We start from the raw sequence: 15995 nt of genomic DNA on the forward strand, positions 1-15995 counted from the left end.
CGATAATACTGCTGCCTTCGGCTCAGAGAGGAACTGGTTTTTATTCCACTCTTTTTGATTCATAAGCCGAATGGGTCTCATCGGCCTATTCTGATCTCAAACCCCTCAACAAATTTATCAGAGTGCCCTAGTTCCGCATGAAAACTCTTATGATCAATTGTCCTGGCACTGGGGATTTCATGGTTTCTCTGGACATTCAGGATGCATACCTGAATGTACCTATTACTCCAACCTACCAATGGTTCCTACGGTTTGCTGTTCTGCAGCAACACTACGAGTTTTGGGCGCTGCCCTTTGGTCTGTCAACAGCCCCTCGCGTCTTTACCAAAATAATGGTAGTTATAGCAGCCCTCCTCAGGCACCAGGGAGTCCGAATCCTGCCATACCTGGATGACCTCTTAATCTTGGCACACTCACCAGTTGTGTTACAAAGCCATCTCCAGCTGACTGGACTGCCTGCAGACACACGGCTGGCTCATCAATTGGAAAAAGTCCTCCCTATCTCCGACACAGTGGATGGTGCATCTGGGGGCACTCCTGAATTCTTGAATACAGAGGATCTTTCTGCCAGCGGACAAGGTTTTGACACTACACTTGAGTTTGCGCAACTTGCTCCACAATTGGAGGGTATCCATTCACTCAGCAATGCAGGTCCTGGGGTCCATGGTATCCACCTTCAATATGGTGGAATACGCCCAGTTCCACTTCAGGCCCTTTCAACAACTGATTCTCTCCCAGTGGAACGGGCAGCGTCATCTGATCCGGTCCCAAATGATCCTCCTCTCTCTAGAGGTTCAGCTGTCCCTCACATGGTGACTACAGATGTCCCATCTGGATAAGGGTCGCCACTTCTGGATTCCAAATTGTGAGCTTCTCACTGTAGATGCCAGTCTTTGCGGATGGGGCATGGTAGCCGGTCATCATACCTTTCAGGGACGGTGGACAACCCAGGAATTTAGTCTGCCTATAAACATTCTGGAGCTTTTAGTAGTGTACAGAGCACTCACACAGGCGCAAGATCCTCCTCCAGGGCAGGCCGGACCAAATCCAGTCCGACAATGCGACTGCGGTAGCCTACCTCAACTATCAGGGAAATCGGGCAGCCATGCGGGAAGTGGCAAACATTCTGGTCTGGGCCAAATGTCATCTCTCGGCAGTGTTCATTCCTGGAGTCCACACCGGAGAATGGGCTCTCCACCCGGATGTCTTTCAACTCCTGGTTGACAAATGGGGTCTGCCAGACATAGACTTCATGGCCTCACGTCACAACCACAAGATCCCCAGGTACGGGTCCAGGACCAAAGACCACTCAGCTGCCTTCGTGGATGTTCTGACAGGGAGGTGGGGTTTCAATCTTGCATACCTCTTTCCTCCGATCTCCCTCCTCCACGAGGGTTCTCCGAAAGTTCAAGCAAGAAGGCGGTAAGGTGATACTAATAGCCCCAGCCTGGCCCAGGCGATATTGGTTCACCGACCTACAGAGTCTCTCCATAGACACTCCTTTTCCACTTTCTCTACGGCAGCATCTGTTAGCGCAGGGCCCTTGCCTGCATCTGGACCTACCTCGTCTGTCTTTGACAGCATGGCTCTTGAGTCATCCTTCTTAAGAGCCAAAGGTTTCTCTCGATCTGTGGTCCAGACAATGCTCAGGGCGCGTAAGCCTGCCTCAGCCCGCATCAATTACAGAGCTGTCCTTCGGACCAGGGCTGGGTACCTCCCTAAAGTGGTATCCTGGTTCCATTTGAATGAAGAGATTGTGGTTCCGACCTTCCAGTCCTCAGATCTTTCTGCAGGTGAAGCCTCCTTGGATGTGGATCGTGCTCTTTGGTTCTATGGGATCATACTAATTCCTTTGGGAAATCAGATTCTCTTTGCATTGTATGGCTATCACAAGCCGGCTGGCTAGCTAACAAACAGACTCTGGCTCGATTGCTCCGCATGACAATTTCTCAGGCCTACACGCAAGCTAATCTTCCTGTTCCAAACAGGGTTATAGCTCATTCTACTCGGTCTGTGGGACCCTCGTGGGCAGTTCGACATGGCACTTCTGCTGAACAATTGTGCAAGGCAGCCATGTGGTCTTCTTGCCACACCTTTCTCAGGTTGTACGCCTTTGATACCTTTGCCTCTCAGGATGCTTCCTATGGGCTTCAGATTGTCCTTTCTGCTCAGGAGCGTCCCCGCCCTTAGGGGAATCTGCTTTGGGACATCCCCATGGTATCCCTGTGGATCCCCTATGGACCCTAAAGAAGAAATTAAGAGTTATGGTAGACTTACCATTGTTGACTCTATTTCTTTGAAGTCCATAGGATCCACAGGGCGCCCACCCTGACGCACCTGGCTTCAATGGGTATTTTTTCTCTTGATCACTGATTCCTTCATCTTCTGGGAGAGTGTTTCGTGAGTATACTGTTCTTCCTTCTCTTTCCTGCTTCCTGTCTTGTGCTTGTTTACAAAACTGCCTGTGGCTGGAGTATATGTGGAGTGCATCTTGGGAGCTAAAGCTTTAACTGTTTGGTGCCCGGACCTCTCCGACCACACACACCCCATGGTATCCCTGTGGATCCTATGGACTTCAAAGAAAGCGTTAACAAAGGTAAGTCTACCATAACTCCTAATTTGCAAACAATTAGACACATTTGCTTCTTTTGTTAATGTCCTACTAAATAGTTCATTCCTTATTTGTTGATGGGGCTAGATTAATTGTAAACTCTAACTATAAGTAGCAGTTATTGATGGCAGTTGTGTATAGAAATATGATCTAGTCTTTTTTGTGTGTTAAGCAGGATATAGAGGATACCATGAACTCTGCCCTGAATGAGCTTCGTGAACTTGAACGACAAAGTTCTGCAAAGCATGCCCCAGATGTAGTTCTGGATACACTGGAGCAAATCAAGAACTCTACAACCCCAGCAACATCAACAGAATCACTGAGTCCTCTACATAACGTTATCTTTAAGAACACAGAGCCACAAATCCGGCGCAGTACTAGTACTTCTACTGACACAATGAGTACTTTTAAGCCCATGGTGACACCTAGAATGGGAGTTCAGCTGAAGCCTCCAGCATTAAGGCCAAAACCTATTGTCCTTCCTAAAACTAATCCTGGCATAGGGCCACCACAAACTTCTCAAGGGGCAGTAGATAAATCATGCACAATGTAATGTTATGCTTCATACCACGCTTTGGATAATTTGGGGAAGAAACTGCTGCCATGATATGAGTAGTGGATTAATAACTGGAGATGCCATGGTTTTACAGGAACTAATATAAAACTACACTAAGATATGTATTAAAACAAACTGGATAGTATTATACGGTGATTATATGGTGTTTACAACAGTAGAAACACATAGATATTACTTGAAGATTTGATGCTGCACAAATTGTATAGTTTGCAACAGATCACAAATGGCTTCCCACTTATATAGACTTATCTATTTTCCATAAATCTTTTATTTTACAACTCATAGTGAGTCAAGGATCAATATGGATACAGAGGCCTATTTGGTTTGCAGAGTAGCCTGATGGCAGTAGTTTAATAGAACTTTTAAGTTACATTCCTTTGGGGCCTTACTGCTTGCTCTTTAACCTCTAGAAACCTTTGGCAGATTCCAAACATATATGCCTTTGAACCGAATTACCTATTGTGACTGTATATCTCCCCAATGTTATGTAATGGGTAGAAAGATCAATTGTGTACAGGATGCACTGCATTTGGTTCTTATGTTAGGTTGAAATATATATACAGAAAACAATGTTTTGCACATGCACACTATAAAGAGAGATGAACAATGTATTGCTATACAGAAATACTCCTGTGTGTGGCTGGATTTCTCATTATAAAAACCAATAGAAATAGACGTGTATGTGAATGCCATTAAAGTCGGAAGGTGGTCAGCTGCTATAATAACATAGTATATCTAAAGTGATTGTCTTTCTAATGCAGTGGTTTTTATCTACAGTAGCTACAGAGCATTAAAACGTGCAGCTCTGCAAACAGCTGGGAAATAAGACTGAAATAGCATACTGACCACCATAATGTAGTGCCTGCAGGTGCATCTTGTTATCCACTGGCCAATCATTGACCACTTGAATAAGAACATGTATGCTGAGCAATAAGCACAGCAGACATATAATTGGAAGTTTATACAATGTTAGTACAGTGTTAATGCCAGAGGCGGATATCCCAGACAGTTATTTTATCATATAGAAAGTCTGCTGATATCTCTTACTGATGCAATTATTTTCTTTTATTATCTGCCTGTAAAAGTCTGTCAATTAATATACTAATATGCTGTGAGTATAGTTATCTTCATATGTGGGGTATATTTCACCCTGCTGTTCAGATTTTACAAACTGCACAATCTATTTAACACAGCCGTGTAGCTTAGGCCTAAAACCTCACTTGTTTTGTGTTATATGCTAGGCCAAAGACATATGCTGGTACTTACTGCTTTATTTTTAATAATTCCTTTAGTTGTATATATGTTTTGTATATACTAATTTACAGCCACCTTATTGCCTATGTGGCTGTTTTTTTAAATTTAAATGTTTTTTGTAAGTTCTAGGTTAATCCATTCATGGTAAAAATCTGATTTTAGTTGTATAAATCAGAATGCATTGGCCCAGATACACATAGTGAAGAGATGGCTGACCCCTCTGACAATTCATTTGGGATTATACTTGGATACTATCTATAGGCTGCTCCAGTTATTTTCAATCTACAAATGAAACCTGTTTTTTCCCATTTCTTTATTTCATTTAAACTACATATGGGAGAGTTATTTTAAGATGTGAACAGCCCTCCCATATTTTAAAAAGTAGGACAAGTGGAAAAAAAAACTTTAGTGTTGGCTTCACTTAGATAGTTAGGTATTGCATTTTATTAATGTTACTGTAATAATATTAATAGGACCAAGAGGTATAAGTCCACTACAAGTTGTATACCTCCTCACTACAGCCTCGAGCCTGTAACCTGAAGCTGAGTCCAGGAGCTCTGTGAGCGAGCTGGACCCTCTACACAGCAGTGTCCTCGTAGGTTCATAGATGGGCCTTGGAACTCATAGAAGTAAACTGGAATTATCTACTGTCGTTCAAGCACAGGACTAGCCTGGGTACTGTTTTTCTTATGGTCTGTGTGACATTGTAAGGTTAAATACATGTTTTTAAACAATTGCAAAATTGTATACTTGTTATAGGTTGCATAATACTTATTAGAATTAGTGTAGTACTAGAATATATTAGAAGCAGTGCATTTCGTGAGTGTGCTGCCAGTTGTGTGTGTAGTTTGATGGATCTAGGTATTTGGAGTACTGTAGGTGGATGTGTACAGTCAGTGGAGCTGTAGATGTACACAGGCCAATTACTAGTGAGGCCTACAGTATGAGACGTTATTTCTTGCACAGGGGTAACTCTTGCACAGCCAGCTATCCACATTATCCTTTTACTGTCAATTCCAATTACACTACTGCTAGAGATTTTTCATTGTTGACTATTTGTGTTGGTGTACATCTGTAGTATGTACATGTGAAAGTGCCTTTAAATTTTTAGAGGAACTTCAACTTTTTACTCTACATATTACATTTCCATTGCATTCAGTTACATTAAAAAAAAAAAAAAAAAACACGACTGAAAAAAATATTTGTATAAATTCCATTAAAAAAATAATAAAAAAAATGTACTGTTAATCTGTTGTGATGATGCACTTTTATGTATAGTACTGTACATTTTGGCATGTACCATTACAGGCTTCAACATCCATCCAGGTTTGTTCCTCCGTAGTTTTTCTTTATAATAAAGAATTTAGTTCTGTCAGTCATTGTCTGATTTTCATTGCCTTTCACACCACTGATGTCTCACATATTTGAGACGTGATTATTTAGGGGTTTACTATTATTAGCCTGCACAATTTAAAACGGCAATACTATTCAAGTGCAAAATCGGGTGTATTTTGCACTTAATAATATTGATGGTTTAAATACTGCGGGTAAATGCGCTGATAATCTACGGCTTTTCAAAGCCACCATATAGTGAATAAACCCCTTATTGTTAACACATTTTCCATTGTTCTGTGCCCAGTGTTAATGTTACACCTTATGTCAAAATGTTTTTACAAAAATGTTGACGCCACTTTAGAGACTTTTAGTTTTTAAAAAACAAACAATTGGAAAAATGTACAAATATCTGCAACACACGTGCCCCCTATACTATCACAGCAAGTGCAACATTTTAGAGGTAGTTTAACACATACTTGCCTACCCTCCCAGGACCTTTGGGAGGCTCCTGAGTTTTCTGGTAACCTCCACAACCCTGGAAGAGTAGGCACTTCAACCGCAATCTAAGAGAATTTTCTCGGGCATCGGCGGGTCTGTGAGTAGGGGCAGGGCCTAATGATGCGATTCTATGAGAAGCACGTAATTTGGACCCACCTCCTAGTCAAATATGCTGGATGCCCTTCATTTTACAGTGATGGGCAGGGCTTAATGACGCTGCTAGTTGGCCCTGCCCCCATCGCCACCCACCTGCATCTCCTCTCCAGGCAACTCCCGGAGAGGAAAATCTAAATGTCGGTAAGTATGGTTTAACAAGCATGCTACAACTAGAGGGCACTGATGCTACAGATGTGTGCACACTCCTCTTTGCCACCGATGCAGCAAATGTGCGCACACATCGAGGCATGCAATTCCTTTGGATCGCAGGACTCGCGGCATATGTACCACAGCAAGTCGCAAAGATGAGCATGGGCACATCTGCATGGAAGTCCTGCATATATCTGTTTCTGATATAATACTCTAAACGCTATTTCTATGACTGAATCCGTAGAAATATAATTATATAGGAACATATTACAAGCCGTGTGCGTTTCATTTTAGCAGGCCAAGCTGGTCTATCTGCTCATACAAATGTAATCTAGAAGGTAGCCATTGCTGAAGAAAAATAATCACAGGCATATTTGGTGACCTAATACTATGGTTAACATTAGCTTAGAACCACATACGTCTCACTACCAAAGCAAAGTAGGACAGACAGTGTCAGGCAAACAAAGAAGCTTATGGACTAAACATTTTCACTCAATTCTGTTGATACACAGCTATCTCTGGGCCTGATTCAGCTTGGATTGCAACTGCTAATATGCACCCAATCGGCCGATTATTGCGTACTGCGGATGAATCGCAGTGCGCGTGCCAGCCACTGCGATCACAGTGACCACAGACACATCGCAAAGTGATTTGACAGGAAGTGCCATTTGTGGATACTGACGGGGGTTGGTCTGGAAAAGGCAGGCGTGCCAGTGTGTTAGAACGCCACTGCAGGGGCATGCATAAATTATCCACTGCCATGCCCTACGCAGCCTGAGGACACCTAGCGAGCCTTGAAGTTAGCAATTTCTGAGTAAGGTCTGATTTACTCTATTGTACCAATGGTTTTGCAGTCTTGCTAAACATTACCGATATGTGTAAGGTAAAGTAGGCGTCCTTATGTTGTGCTGTGGTGACATAGCAATCGTAATGGATTAGCATACCTCCCATGCGGGACAGTCCCGTTTTTCAGAGCTCTTCATCTTTTCTACTAAGGTAATGTACCAACTGAAGGCTGTTCTTTTCAGGCTGGAAAAAATGAAATTCAAGAGGGACTTCTGTGTCCCCTTGTGTTACTCTATTGTGTATTCTATATGGGTTGGGTATGAAATCCCGGCTGTCAGGCTGCCGCTAATCAGAATACCGACACCCATAGGATCGCACAGTGAGTGATTTCCTAACCTTAACCCTCCCTCCTCGGTGCCTAACCCTAACCTCCCCGTACCCTAAATCTAACACCCCCTCCCTGGTGCCCAAACCTAACCTCCCCGCACCCTAATCCTAATACTCCCTCCCCTCCCCCTGATGCTTAACCCTAATCTCCTAAAACCCAGATACTTACCTTTGGGATGCCGGCGGTTGGGATACAGGTGCCGGGATCCTGACCTGTTGGGATTTTGGCGCTGGTATTCACACCGTCTGCATCCCACATGCCGGGTGCCGACTACATCCCATTCTATATAGCCTTGACATTTATGCAGTTAAGCATGGGGCCAGCATTCCCAAAATACATCTTAGGAAGTGTCAAGAGTCAGCACTCACGTGAGCCTGCAAGACAAATGAATCAAGTACTACCACCCTGGCCGGTCTAAAAATTATTATTTTATAGGGCATCTTGGTTACTAACTGTCTTGTCTCACAACACTTAATAATACCTTGTAGTGCTAATACTAGCTGAATTGGCTGGTACATGAATTTTGTAATAACATAGACACAGAACTCTATAAGATTAGGTATAATTTGATAATATTTACATTGCTTAACCCCAATCAAATTTGTCTCCAGGTAATTTGAACTTAATTTTATATCAGACAAGACATTTTATAGCTGAAACCGTTCCATCCCTAGCCCCTGTCACCACAAGTTGGTGTGTCACTCAAGCAGCTCTGTGTATATGCTAATTAGGATTTGTGTCTCTTCAGTCAAGATTTTTTCATACTGAAATTCTAAAAAACATTCATTTTTACCAGTAGCTCATACAAATATGATATTACATCCACACAAGATCATACTAACTCCGAGGTCCTGCTATCTGAAAAACCTGCTCAGTATCACCACCTGCTTCTGGACATTTCTACAACAGTGAGTTACCTTGTTATACATCTGATCTTCCTTATCCAGAGCCTGGTACCTTTTTTATTGCCCCAAGTGTATTCCCGGATTTTCTCGCATAGTCACAGCACATTTGTGTTATTCATTCCTGGACAATTTTCATTGTTCAATTTTGTATCCTGTATTGTCAGACTGATAAAGTGCCAGCTCTATTTCTGATCTGTGCACTGTGTGATAATAAACTTTATTGGTTCACTTATACCTTGGTAGTACTTAAATTACTTCTGGCAAGCACACATCCAGTCCAGTTTTCTGCACTATCTTGCTGCCTCCTACTTAGAAATACAGCTATTTGACCACTCAATGTGTCCTAAATACTGCAGAGAGACTGATCTTCCTCTCTTGCTGCTTCATATCTGTTGCATACCTCCCAACATGACCCTCTCCAGGAGGGACACGATGCTCTGGTCCTGGACTTCCCTGGTAAGAGGTGGGGCTGCAGCGTAGTTCAAAATTCAAATAGGGGAGTCACACCAACTGTCATTTCACACGCTGCCAAACATCACTGGCTGGGACTCACTGGCAGTTGGTGTGACTCGCCTATTTGAATTTTGGACTGTGCTGCAGCCCCACCCCTGCAGCCTCCACCAATCATAAATTACCAGGCAAGTCTCCAGGACAAGAGCACCGTGTCCCTCCTGGAGACGGTCATGTTGGGAGGTATGCTGTTGCATGACCCTGCAAATACCTACACTGACTCACAATTACCACTATTATACAATTCAAGCTATTCAGCTACAAACCCTCATCAGTTTCTCCCCTTCTACTCGGCACCTTTGGAATTCTTTCTGCCTGCTCAGTCTCTCCCGCTACCTTCAATGTCTCGAATGTTCTCAAAACACCCGTATTCATTATAGCACACACAGGCAGAGGGAATAGCATCCTCCCTCCTGATGCCACTCCCTCTGTATGTTCTACTATAGTTCTATGACCACAGCCTCATTTATCAACAAGTTTATCACTCAAAACTAGTGATAAATATCACTGTGTATGATAAATGGTGCTCCAGCTAATCAGCTCCCAACTGTCATTTTTCTAACAGTTGACAGTTGGGGCCTGATTGGCTGGAGTACCATTTATCATACACAGTGATATTTATCACTAGTTTTGAGTAATAAACTTGTTGATAAATGAGGCCCTCTCAGTAGCTCCTATTGTCTCAGCATTGCTATCGTAAGCCGTCATCTCTCTACTGTCTTACATTTGCATCTTTCCTTGACCTTGTATCTATTCATTCTGTTTTATGTGCATTTTGTATGACTTGTAATTGACTGTCTCACATGTAATTTTTTTATGTCATCATGCACAGAATCCCTACTCAGAGGCACTGATCTGAGTGAGCAGACAGTGTATATGCTCTGGGTGACGGAGGAAAGCGGTCTGTGCACTGCAGCAATAGGCTGCAAGGCCGCTATCTCTCCTGTCTGTGTCTGTATAGCCCTGCTTCATCCTCACTGACAACAGCCCTGACTGGACATACTGTACCTAACAGGCTGCTGCTTCCCTGTATACTACTGCGTGGCTGCAACAGATGAGATCCAGAAAGTAATACCCCTTCCACCATGTCGAAATAACCCGGGTTATTGCCTGGTCGACCCAGGTCGTGGCTCGGTGTAAAAGTCTCCCTGAAAAATAACTCGGTTGAGTGACCTGGGAATCCAACACTGGTAGCGAGCACAGTTGGACATGGGAAAGACCCGAGTAACTATGCAGTGTGAACGGTCCTACCCAGACCTTGCCTAAAATTAACTGATTGGCTGCTGTGTAGCAGTCACCACCCACTTTTTATGACCTCACAAGTTTAGCAAGGCAGACTTTGGTTCAGTGGGAATGAGGCCTACCTGGGGATAACTCTGGTTGAAGGTGCAGTGTAAATGGGGTCTGACCCTGGTCTCATGCGAGACTGACCTGCGTTCAAAATCCCGGGAACTGACCCGACGTGAGCACCGGAGCAATTCATAATTGATCCAGCGCGGAGACAGCTGATCTGAATATCAGCTGTCTCAGAGTGGCTTCACTGCTCCTTTCGGAGAGACAAGTGCGCAAGTGTGGCCTACAGGTCACGCATGCACACAACAGCCCCGATGTCTGTCTGGCAGAAGGAGCCGGACAGGGGCGTGGATCCCTTTTCGCAACCCGGGACTCCTTTCCATAAGGAAGGAGCGGGTAGCGAGAGCACTCGCCATCTGAAGATGGTGAATGCTCCCGCAATTAAACTCTGAAAATGTGGGATTTTCAGAGCTTGATGAATTCTGTCTCCATATTAGTGTAGGGGAACAGCGAGCCATTCCGCAAGATGAAGGTAATTGGGAGATATCTGTGATATGTTGATGCTTTTCCCAATAATTTAATTTCTACAATTGCAGGTGAAAATTTTAATTTTCACCTGCTTTTGTAGAAATTAAGTGATGATGAATAGACCCCCAAGAGTGATATTATGAATGATGTCCAATGTTGTGACACACTAAGCCAGTTGCGGAGGGCAATTTGTCATAAACGACCGGGGTTGCTGCGGACAGGTGTCATATTGCTGCACGATAACGCCATGCCAACCACGCGCGTGAGTTGATACGACACTACCATTGGGTGGTACAGGCCCATCCTCCCTACTGCCCTGACCTGGTATAGGTGATGACGTCAGACATCGGGCACCATAGAGTTAAGTTTTCAGCCTCCCAGGATGCACTAGGGTTTCCCTCCTATACCCCGCCCCCGAGCCAAGGCATCCCAGTTTCGCTTGGTGCCCGGCCGGAGTCGGATGCACCTGTTAGAGGGGGGCTACAATTAGCCCCTGAAGCTTTCTACAAGCAGCTGTGGCTGCTCATCTGGATGTACAGCATGGACAGTCAGTACTGACGTCCATGCTGTCTTCCCTACACCCCGCTTGTACCATAACGCCGGTACTGATCCCGGGGATGCTGGTAGGCATCTGGGGTCACAGCTAGCGGTGACTCCAGATGCTTGGGACCATGGCCGGATTCAAGGGGGCAGCAGGTAAGCAGCGGGGTCCCACGGTGGGTCCCTGCTGAGCACATGGTCCAGAGTCCCCAGGCAGGGGGCTCCCTGGGGACTGGCTGCAGCGTGGAGCCAGGAACCTAACCTGCGCTTCCACTACCCCCCTCTACCCCCCTGGGACAGCGGACTGCGGCTGAGCAGTAGCGCTGCGGCGTCCCAGTGATTAATTGCATGCCAGGGGAGCGCGCCTTCCCTGTAACACAGCCGGCGCCTCCCCCGCTGCACACAGCCCTCTCCGCTCTGCTGACTGGCCCTGTGGCAGCGCTCCTCCCCCAGGCCGGCCTCCTCTCTGCTCCTCAGTGGCCATCTTTTGCTGGAAGCATGGTGAGCGCTGCTGGACGCTGAAGATTGGTGGCATCGCGGTCTGGGTCCCTCAGCATACCTCTCCTCCATTGGTTCAGGTTTGTGTATGCAGCGCTGTGTCCTACCAGACTTTGTGTCTGTGTAGTTGAGAATCAGCGCTGATAGTGCAGGAATTGATTTCTTTGCATTGTATGTGACTTCTGCTAGCGTCTGCTGCCTGTACTTTCACTTTCTACTGTCAGCTTTTTCACTGTCCCTGTTCTTCTTCTGCTAAAGCCCTTGCAGGGTGGTTCTCCCACTATACTAACAAGTATCAGTGAGAGGGGTCACATACTTACCATCATGTCTGAGAGTGACTTTCCTCTCCAGCTTTTATGTACTACGTGTAAGGTACCAATAGCGGAGGGGGAGGGTAACGCGGAGGGGCTATGTTGGCAGTGTTATTCATTGGTGCGGCCAATTACTGTCACGGCTCCGGTACAGGAGCCGCCCTGGGCTTGTTTCGCCAAAGTGCTTACAACCCTCATGAGCCAGTTAGCTCTGCAGCCTGCCTTTCCACAGATGGGATTGTTCCAGCAGTCAGTGGTGTCGTCACCCGTGCAGGGTTTCCCGAGACAATTGATGGTACCCCACAGTGAGCCTGCGTGGGTTAATTCGCTGACAAGCTCTGTACAGCATTTGTCAGACGTGTTACAAGGGGAGTCTGTGTTGCGGAGGGTGGCGTCTCTGTGTGCTCCTTATGAGGATGACGACGGGACGTCCGATGATGGGTAGATTCTGGATTTTTCTGACCAAGAACCCTACTAAAGAGTCGGACGCTAAGTCTAAGGTTTATATTCCTGGCCTTATTCGTGCGGTCCACACAGCTTTAGTTATTGAGGATGATGAGCCTCCAGTATCAAAATCCAAATATGCCTTTTTCAAGGATGTTAAGGGTGACGCAACAGTGTTTCCTCTTTTGGGTCAATTAGTGGACCACTTAGAGGAGGCGTGGAAATACCCAGGCAAACGGTACCAGCCTCAAAGACGTTTAGCAGTGGCTTATCCGTTTGCGGACAATTATTTTGCCAAGTGGGAATCCCCTCCTCAGGTGGATTCTCATGTGACACGCCTGGTCCGAAGCCCATGCCCTCCATGTCCTCCTTAAAGGATGCCACGGACCGTAAGGTGGAAATCTGCCTAAAGTCCGTTTATTCCCTCGCGGGGAGGGGGGGCAGCCAGGCCGGCTATGGCCATCTGTTGGGTAGCCAGAGCTATGGAGTGCTGGGCAGATAGTTTAGAGGCGTCTTTCAATTCCGACTGTTCGGCTGAACAGACCGAGTTGATAGGCAATTTCCGGGATTCGGCCACTTACATTAATGAAGTGGCTTTGGATATCAGTACCCTGACTTCTCGGATTTCTTCGGCAGCTCGTCGCACCTTATGGTTGCGATCTTGGAAGGCAGACGCTGATTCCAAAAAGGGCTTGGAAGCATTGCCTTTTAATGGAGAAGTCCTATTTGGTCCGGATCTGGACAAAATTGTAGCCACACTAGTGGCAGACAAATCGGCATGTCTTCCGTCTGCTGCAGTTCCTTCCAGTTCAGGTACCTCGTCCTTTCGGCCTTACAGGGCCCAGGGTAGACCGAAGGCTCAGTCCTTTCCCCGACAGGCTGGCCCCAAGAAATCGGCTAAGCCCCGGAAGCAGACCTGGAGTACCAGGCATCCGGCCCCTAAGTCCAATGACAAACCTGCGACCTGACGGTCCGGGCCTCCCTTTGGAGGATCCCAAAGTGGGAGGCCGCCTGCTACGGTTCACCCAGTGTTGGTCGGTCACCACAACAGACAGTTGGGTTCATGAGGTGGTTTCTCACGGGTATGCCCTCTCCTTCCGGCACAGGCCCCGTCCCGATTCTTTACCACGGGTCTTCCATCTGACCGGAACAAAGCCACGGAACTGCGGAAGGTTTTGCACACTATACTCCAGGCTGGAGTTATAGTGCCTGTTCCTTTCTCCCAGAGGGGCCTGGGTTTCTATTCCAATCTGTTTTTGGTGCAGAAACCCAATGGGTCGTACCGTCCGATCCTCAACCTCAAAGCACTCAACAAGTCCTTGCGGGTGCCGAGGTTTCGGATGGAGACCCTACGGTCCATCATTCTGGCGCTGGAACCTGGGGATTACATGGTGTCGTTGGACATACAGGACGCCTACCTGCATGTCCCTATTCTTTTGCGCCATCAACAGTTCCTCAGGTTTGCGATCCGCAATGATCACTTCCAGTTCTGGGCGTTACCTTTTGGCCTGGCGATAGCACCACGTGTGTTCACCAAGGTTATGGCGGTCATGGCGGCTTCCCTGCGGCTGCAGGGAGTCCGCATGTTGCCGTACCTGGACGACCTACTGTTGGTAGCAGGATCTCCGGAGCTCCTTCTACGCCATTTGGATCTGACGATTGCAGTACTGCAATGGCACGGCTGGTTGATAAACTGGCAAAAGTCCACCCTGATCCCGTCTCAGAGGATTCTGCACCTCGGAGCCTTGTTGGACTCCAGTCAGCAGCGGATCTTTGTGACAGGGGAAAAGATCTCTGCCTTGCATTTGAGGGTGCGCAGTTGTCTGCAGAGTCGCCGGGTGTCTCTTCACTCGGCGATGAGGTTACTGGGCTCCATGGTGTTTGTATTCGACATGGTGGAATATGCCCAGTTTCACTCCAGACCTCTGCAGCAATTGATTCTGTCCAAATGGAATGGACTGCCTCAGAGTCTCAAATCCCAGATGATGGTGCTCACTCCAGAGGTTCGCCTGTACCTTGCCTGGTGGTTGCAGGCAACCAATCTCAACAAGGGTCATCCGTTTTGGGTGGCGAACTGGGTCCCATTGACAACGGATGCCAGTCTTCGGGGCTGGGGAGCGGTCACGGGTCCACACTTGCTCCAGGGCAGATGGACTCAGGCGGAAAAGAGCTTCCGATAAACATCTTGGAACTCCACGCCGTTTTCAATGCTCTCCAGCAGGCCCATCGGGTTCTCCAGGGTCATCCCGTGCAGGTCCAGTTGGACAACGCCACCGCCGTGGCCTACATAAATCGGCAAGGAGGAACCCGAAGTTGGGCGGCACTCGTAGAGGTGTCCTGCATCCTGATCTGGGCAGAGCGCAATCTCCCGGCCATATCAGCGGTATTCATCCCGGGAGTCCTAAACTGGGAGGCCGACTTTCTCAGTTGCCTGGACGTTCATCCAGGGGAATTGTCTCTGCACCAGGACGTCTTTCAACTTCTGGTGGACAGGTTGGGGCTTCCAGAGATCGACCTCATGGCGTCACGGCACAACAACGTTGCCGGTGTACGGGTCTCGCACAAGAGACGAAAAGGCGGCTCTGGGGGATGCTCTGTCCGTCCAGTGGACGTTCCGGTTTGCTTATCTCTTTCTTCCGTTTTCCCTTCTTCCACGAGTAATCCGGAAATTCAAACAGGAAGGAGGGAAGCTCCTGTTGTTAGCTCCAGCTTGGCCCAGACGGCACTGGTTCTCAGACCTTCAGGGTCTGTCCGTGGACATTCCTCTGTGGTTGCTACTACGACCGGACCCACTGTTGCAGGGTCCTTATCTTCACCCGAACCTGACTCGGCTGTCTTTGACGGCGTGGCTGTTGAGACGGCCATGTTAAGGTCCAGGGGGGTTTCCAGCTTGGTAGTACGCACTATGCTGAGAGCTTGGAAACAGTCTTCTGCAAGAATATACCATCGTGTGTGGCATACGTTCTTCCAATGGTGTCGACCAAGAGGTTATGCACCTCGGGAGTTCAGTCTGTCTAGGGTGCTAGCCTTCCTACAGGCGGGACTAGACTATGGGCTTCGCCTTGCTCAGGTTTCTGCCCTGTCTGTCTGGTTCCATCGTAGGATTGCTACAATCCCTGATGTGCGCACCTTTATGCAAGGTGTTCTTCGAATCCAGCCGCCATTTGTTCCACCGGTGGCGCCTTGGGATTTGGCTGTGGTCCTGAGGGCT

General features: G+C 47.0%; 1 protein-coding gene across 3 annotated transcripts in view; it reads left to right on the forward strand.

Moving 5' to 3' along the window:
- The window catches only part of SRGAP1 (SLIT-ROBO Rho GTPase activating protein 1), a 213948-nt gene extending 208131 nt beyond the window's left edge, over nucleotides 1-5817 (forward strand). For 2 of the 3 annotated variants that reach the window (XM_088454598.1, XM_088454606.1), the window contains exon 22: nucleotides 2787-5817. In XM_088454598.1, the coding sequence (XP_088310724.1) occupies nucleotides 2787-3164 (378 nt within the window). In that variant the 3' untranslated portion in view covers nucleotides 3165-5817. The remainder of the gene's footprint in view (nucleotides 1-2786) is intronic. The other variant, XM_088454616.1, reaches the window with a different exon arrangement.
- Nucleotides 5818-15995: the final 10178 nt, after the last annotated feature.

This window comes from Taudactylus pleione, unplaced genomic scaffold (assembly GCF_031769625.1).
Source record: "Taudactylus pleione unplaced genomic scaffold, aTauple2 ptg000040l, whole genome shotgun sequence".
NCBI lineage: Eukaryota > Metazoa > Chordata > Amphibia > Anura > Myobatrachidae > Taudactylus > Taudactylus pleione.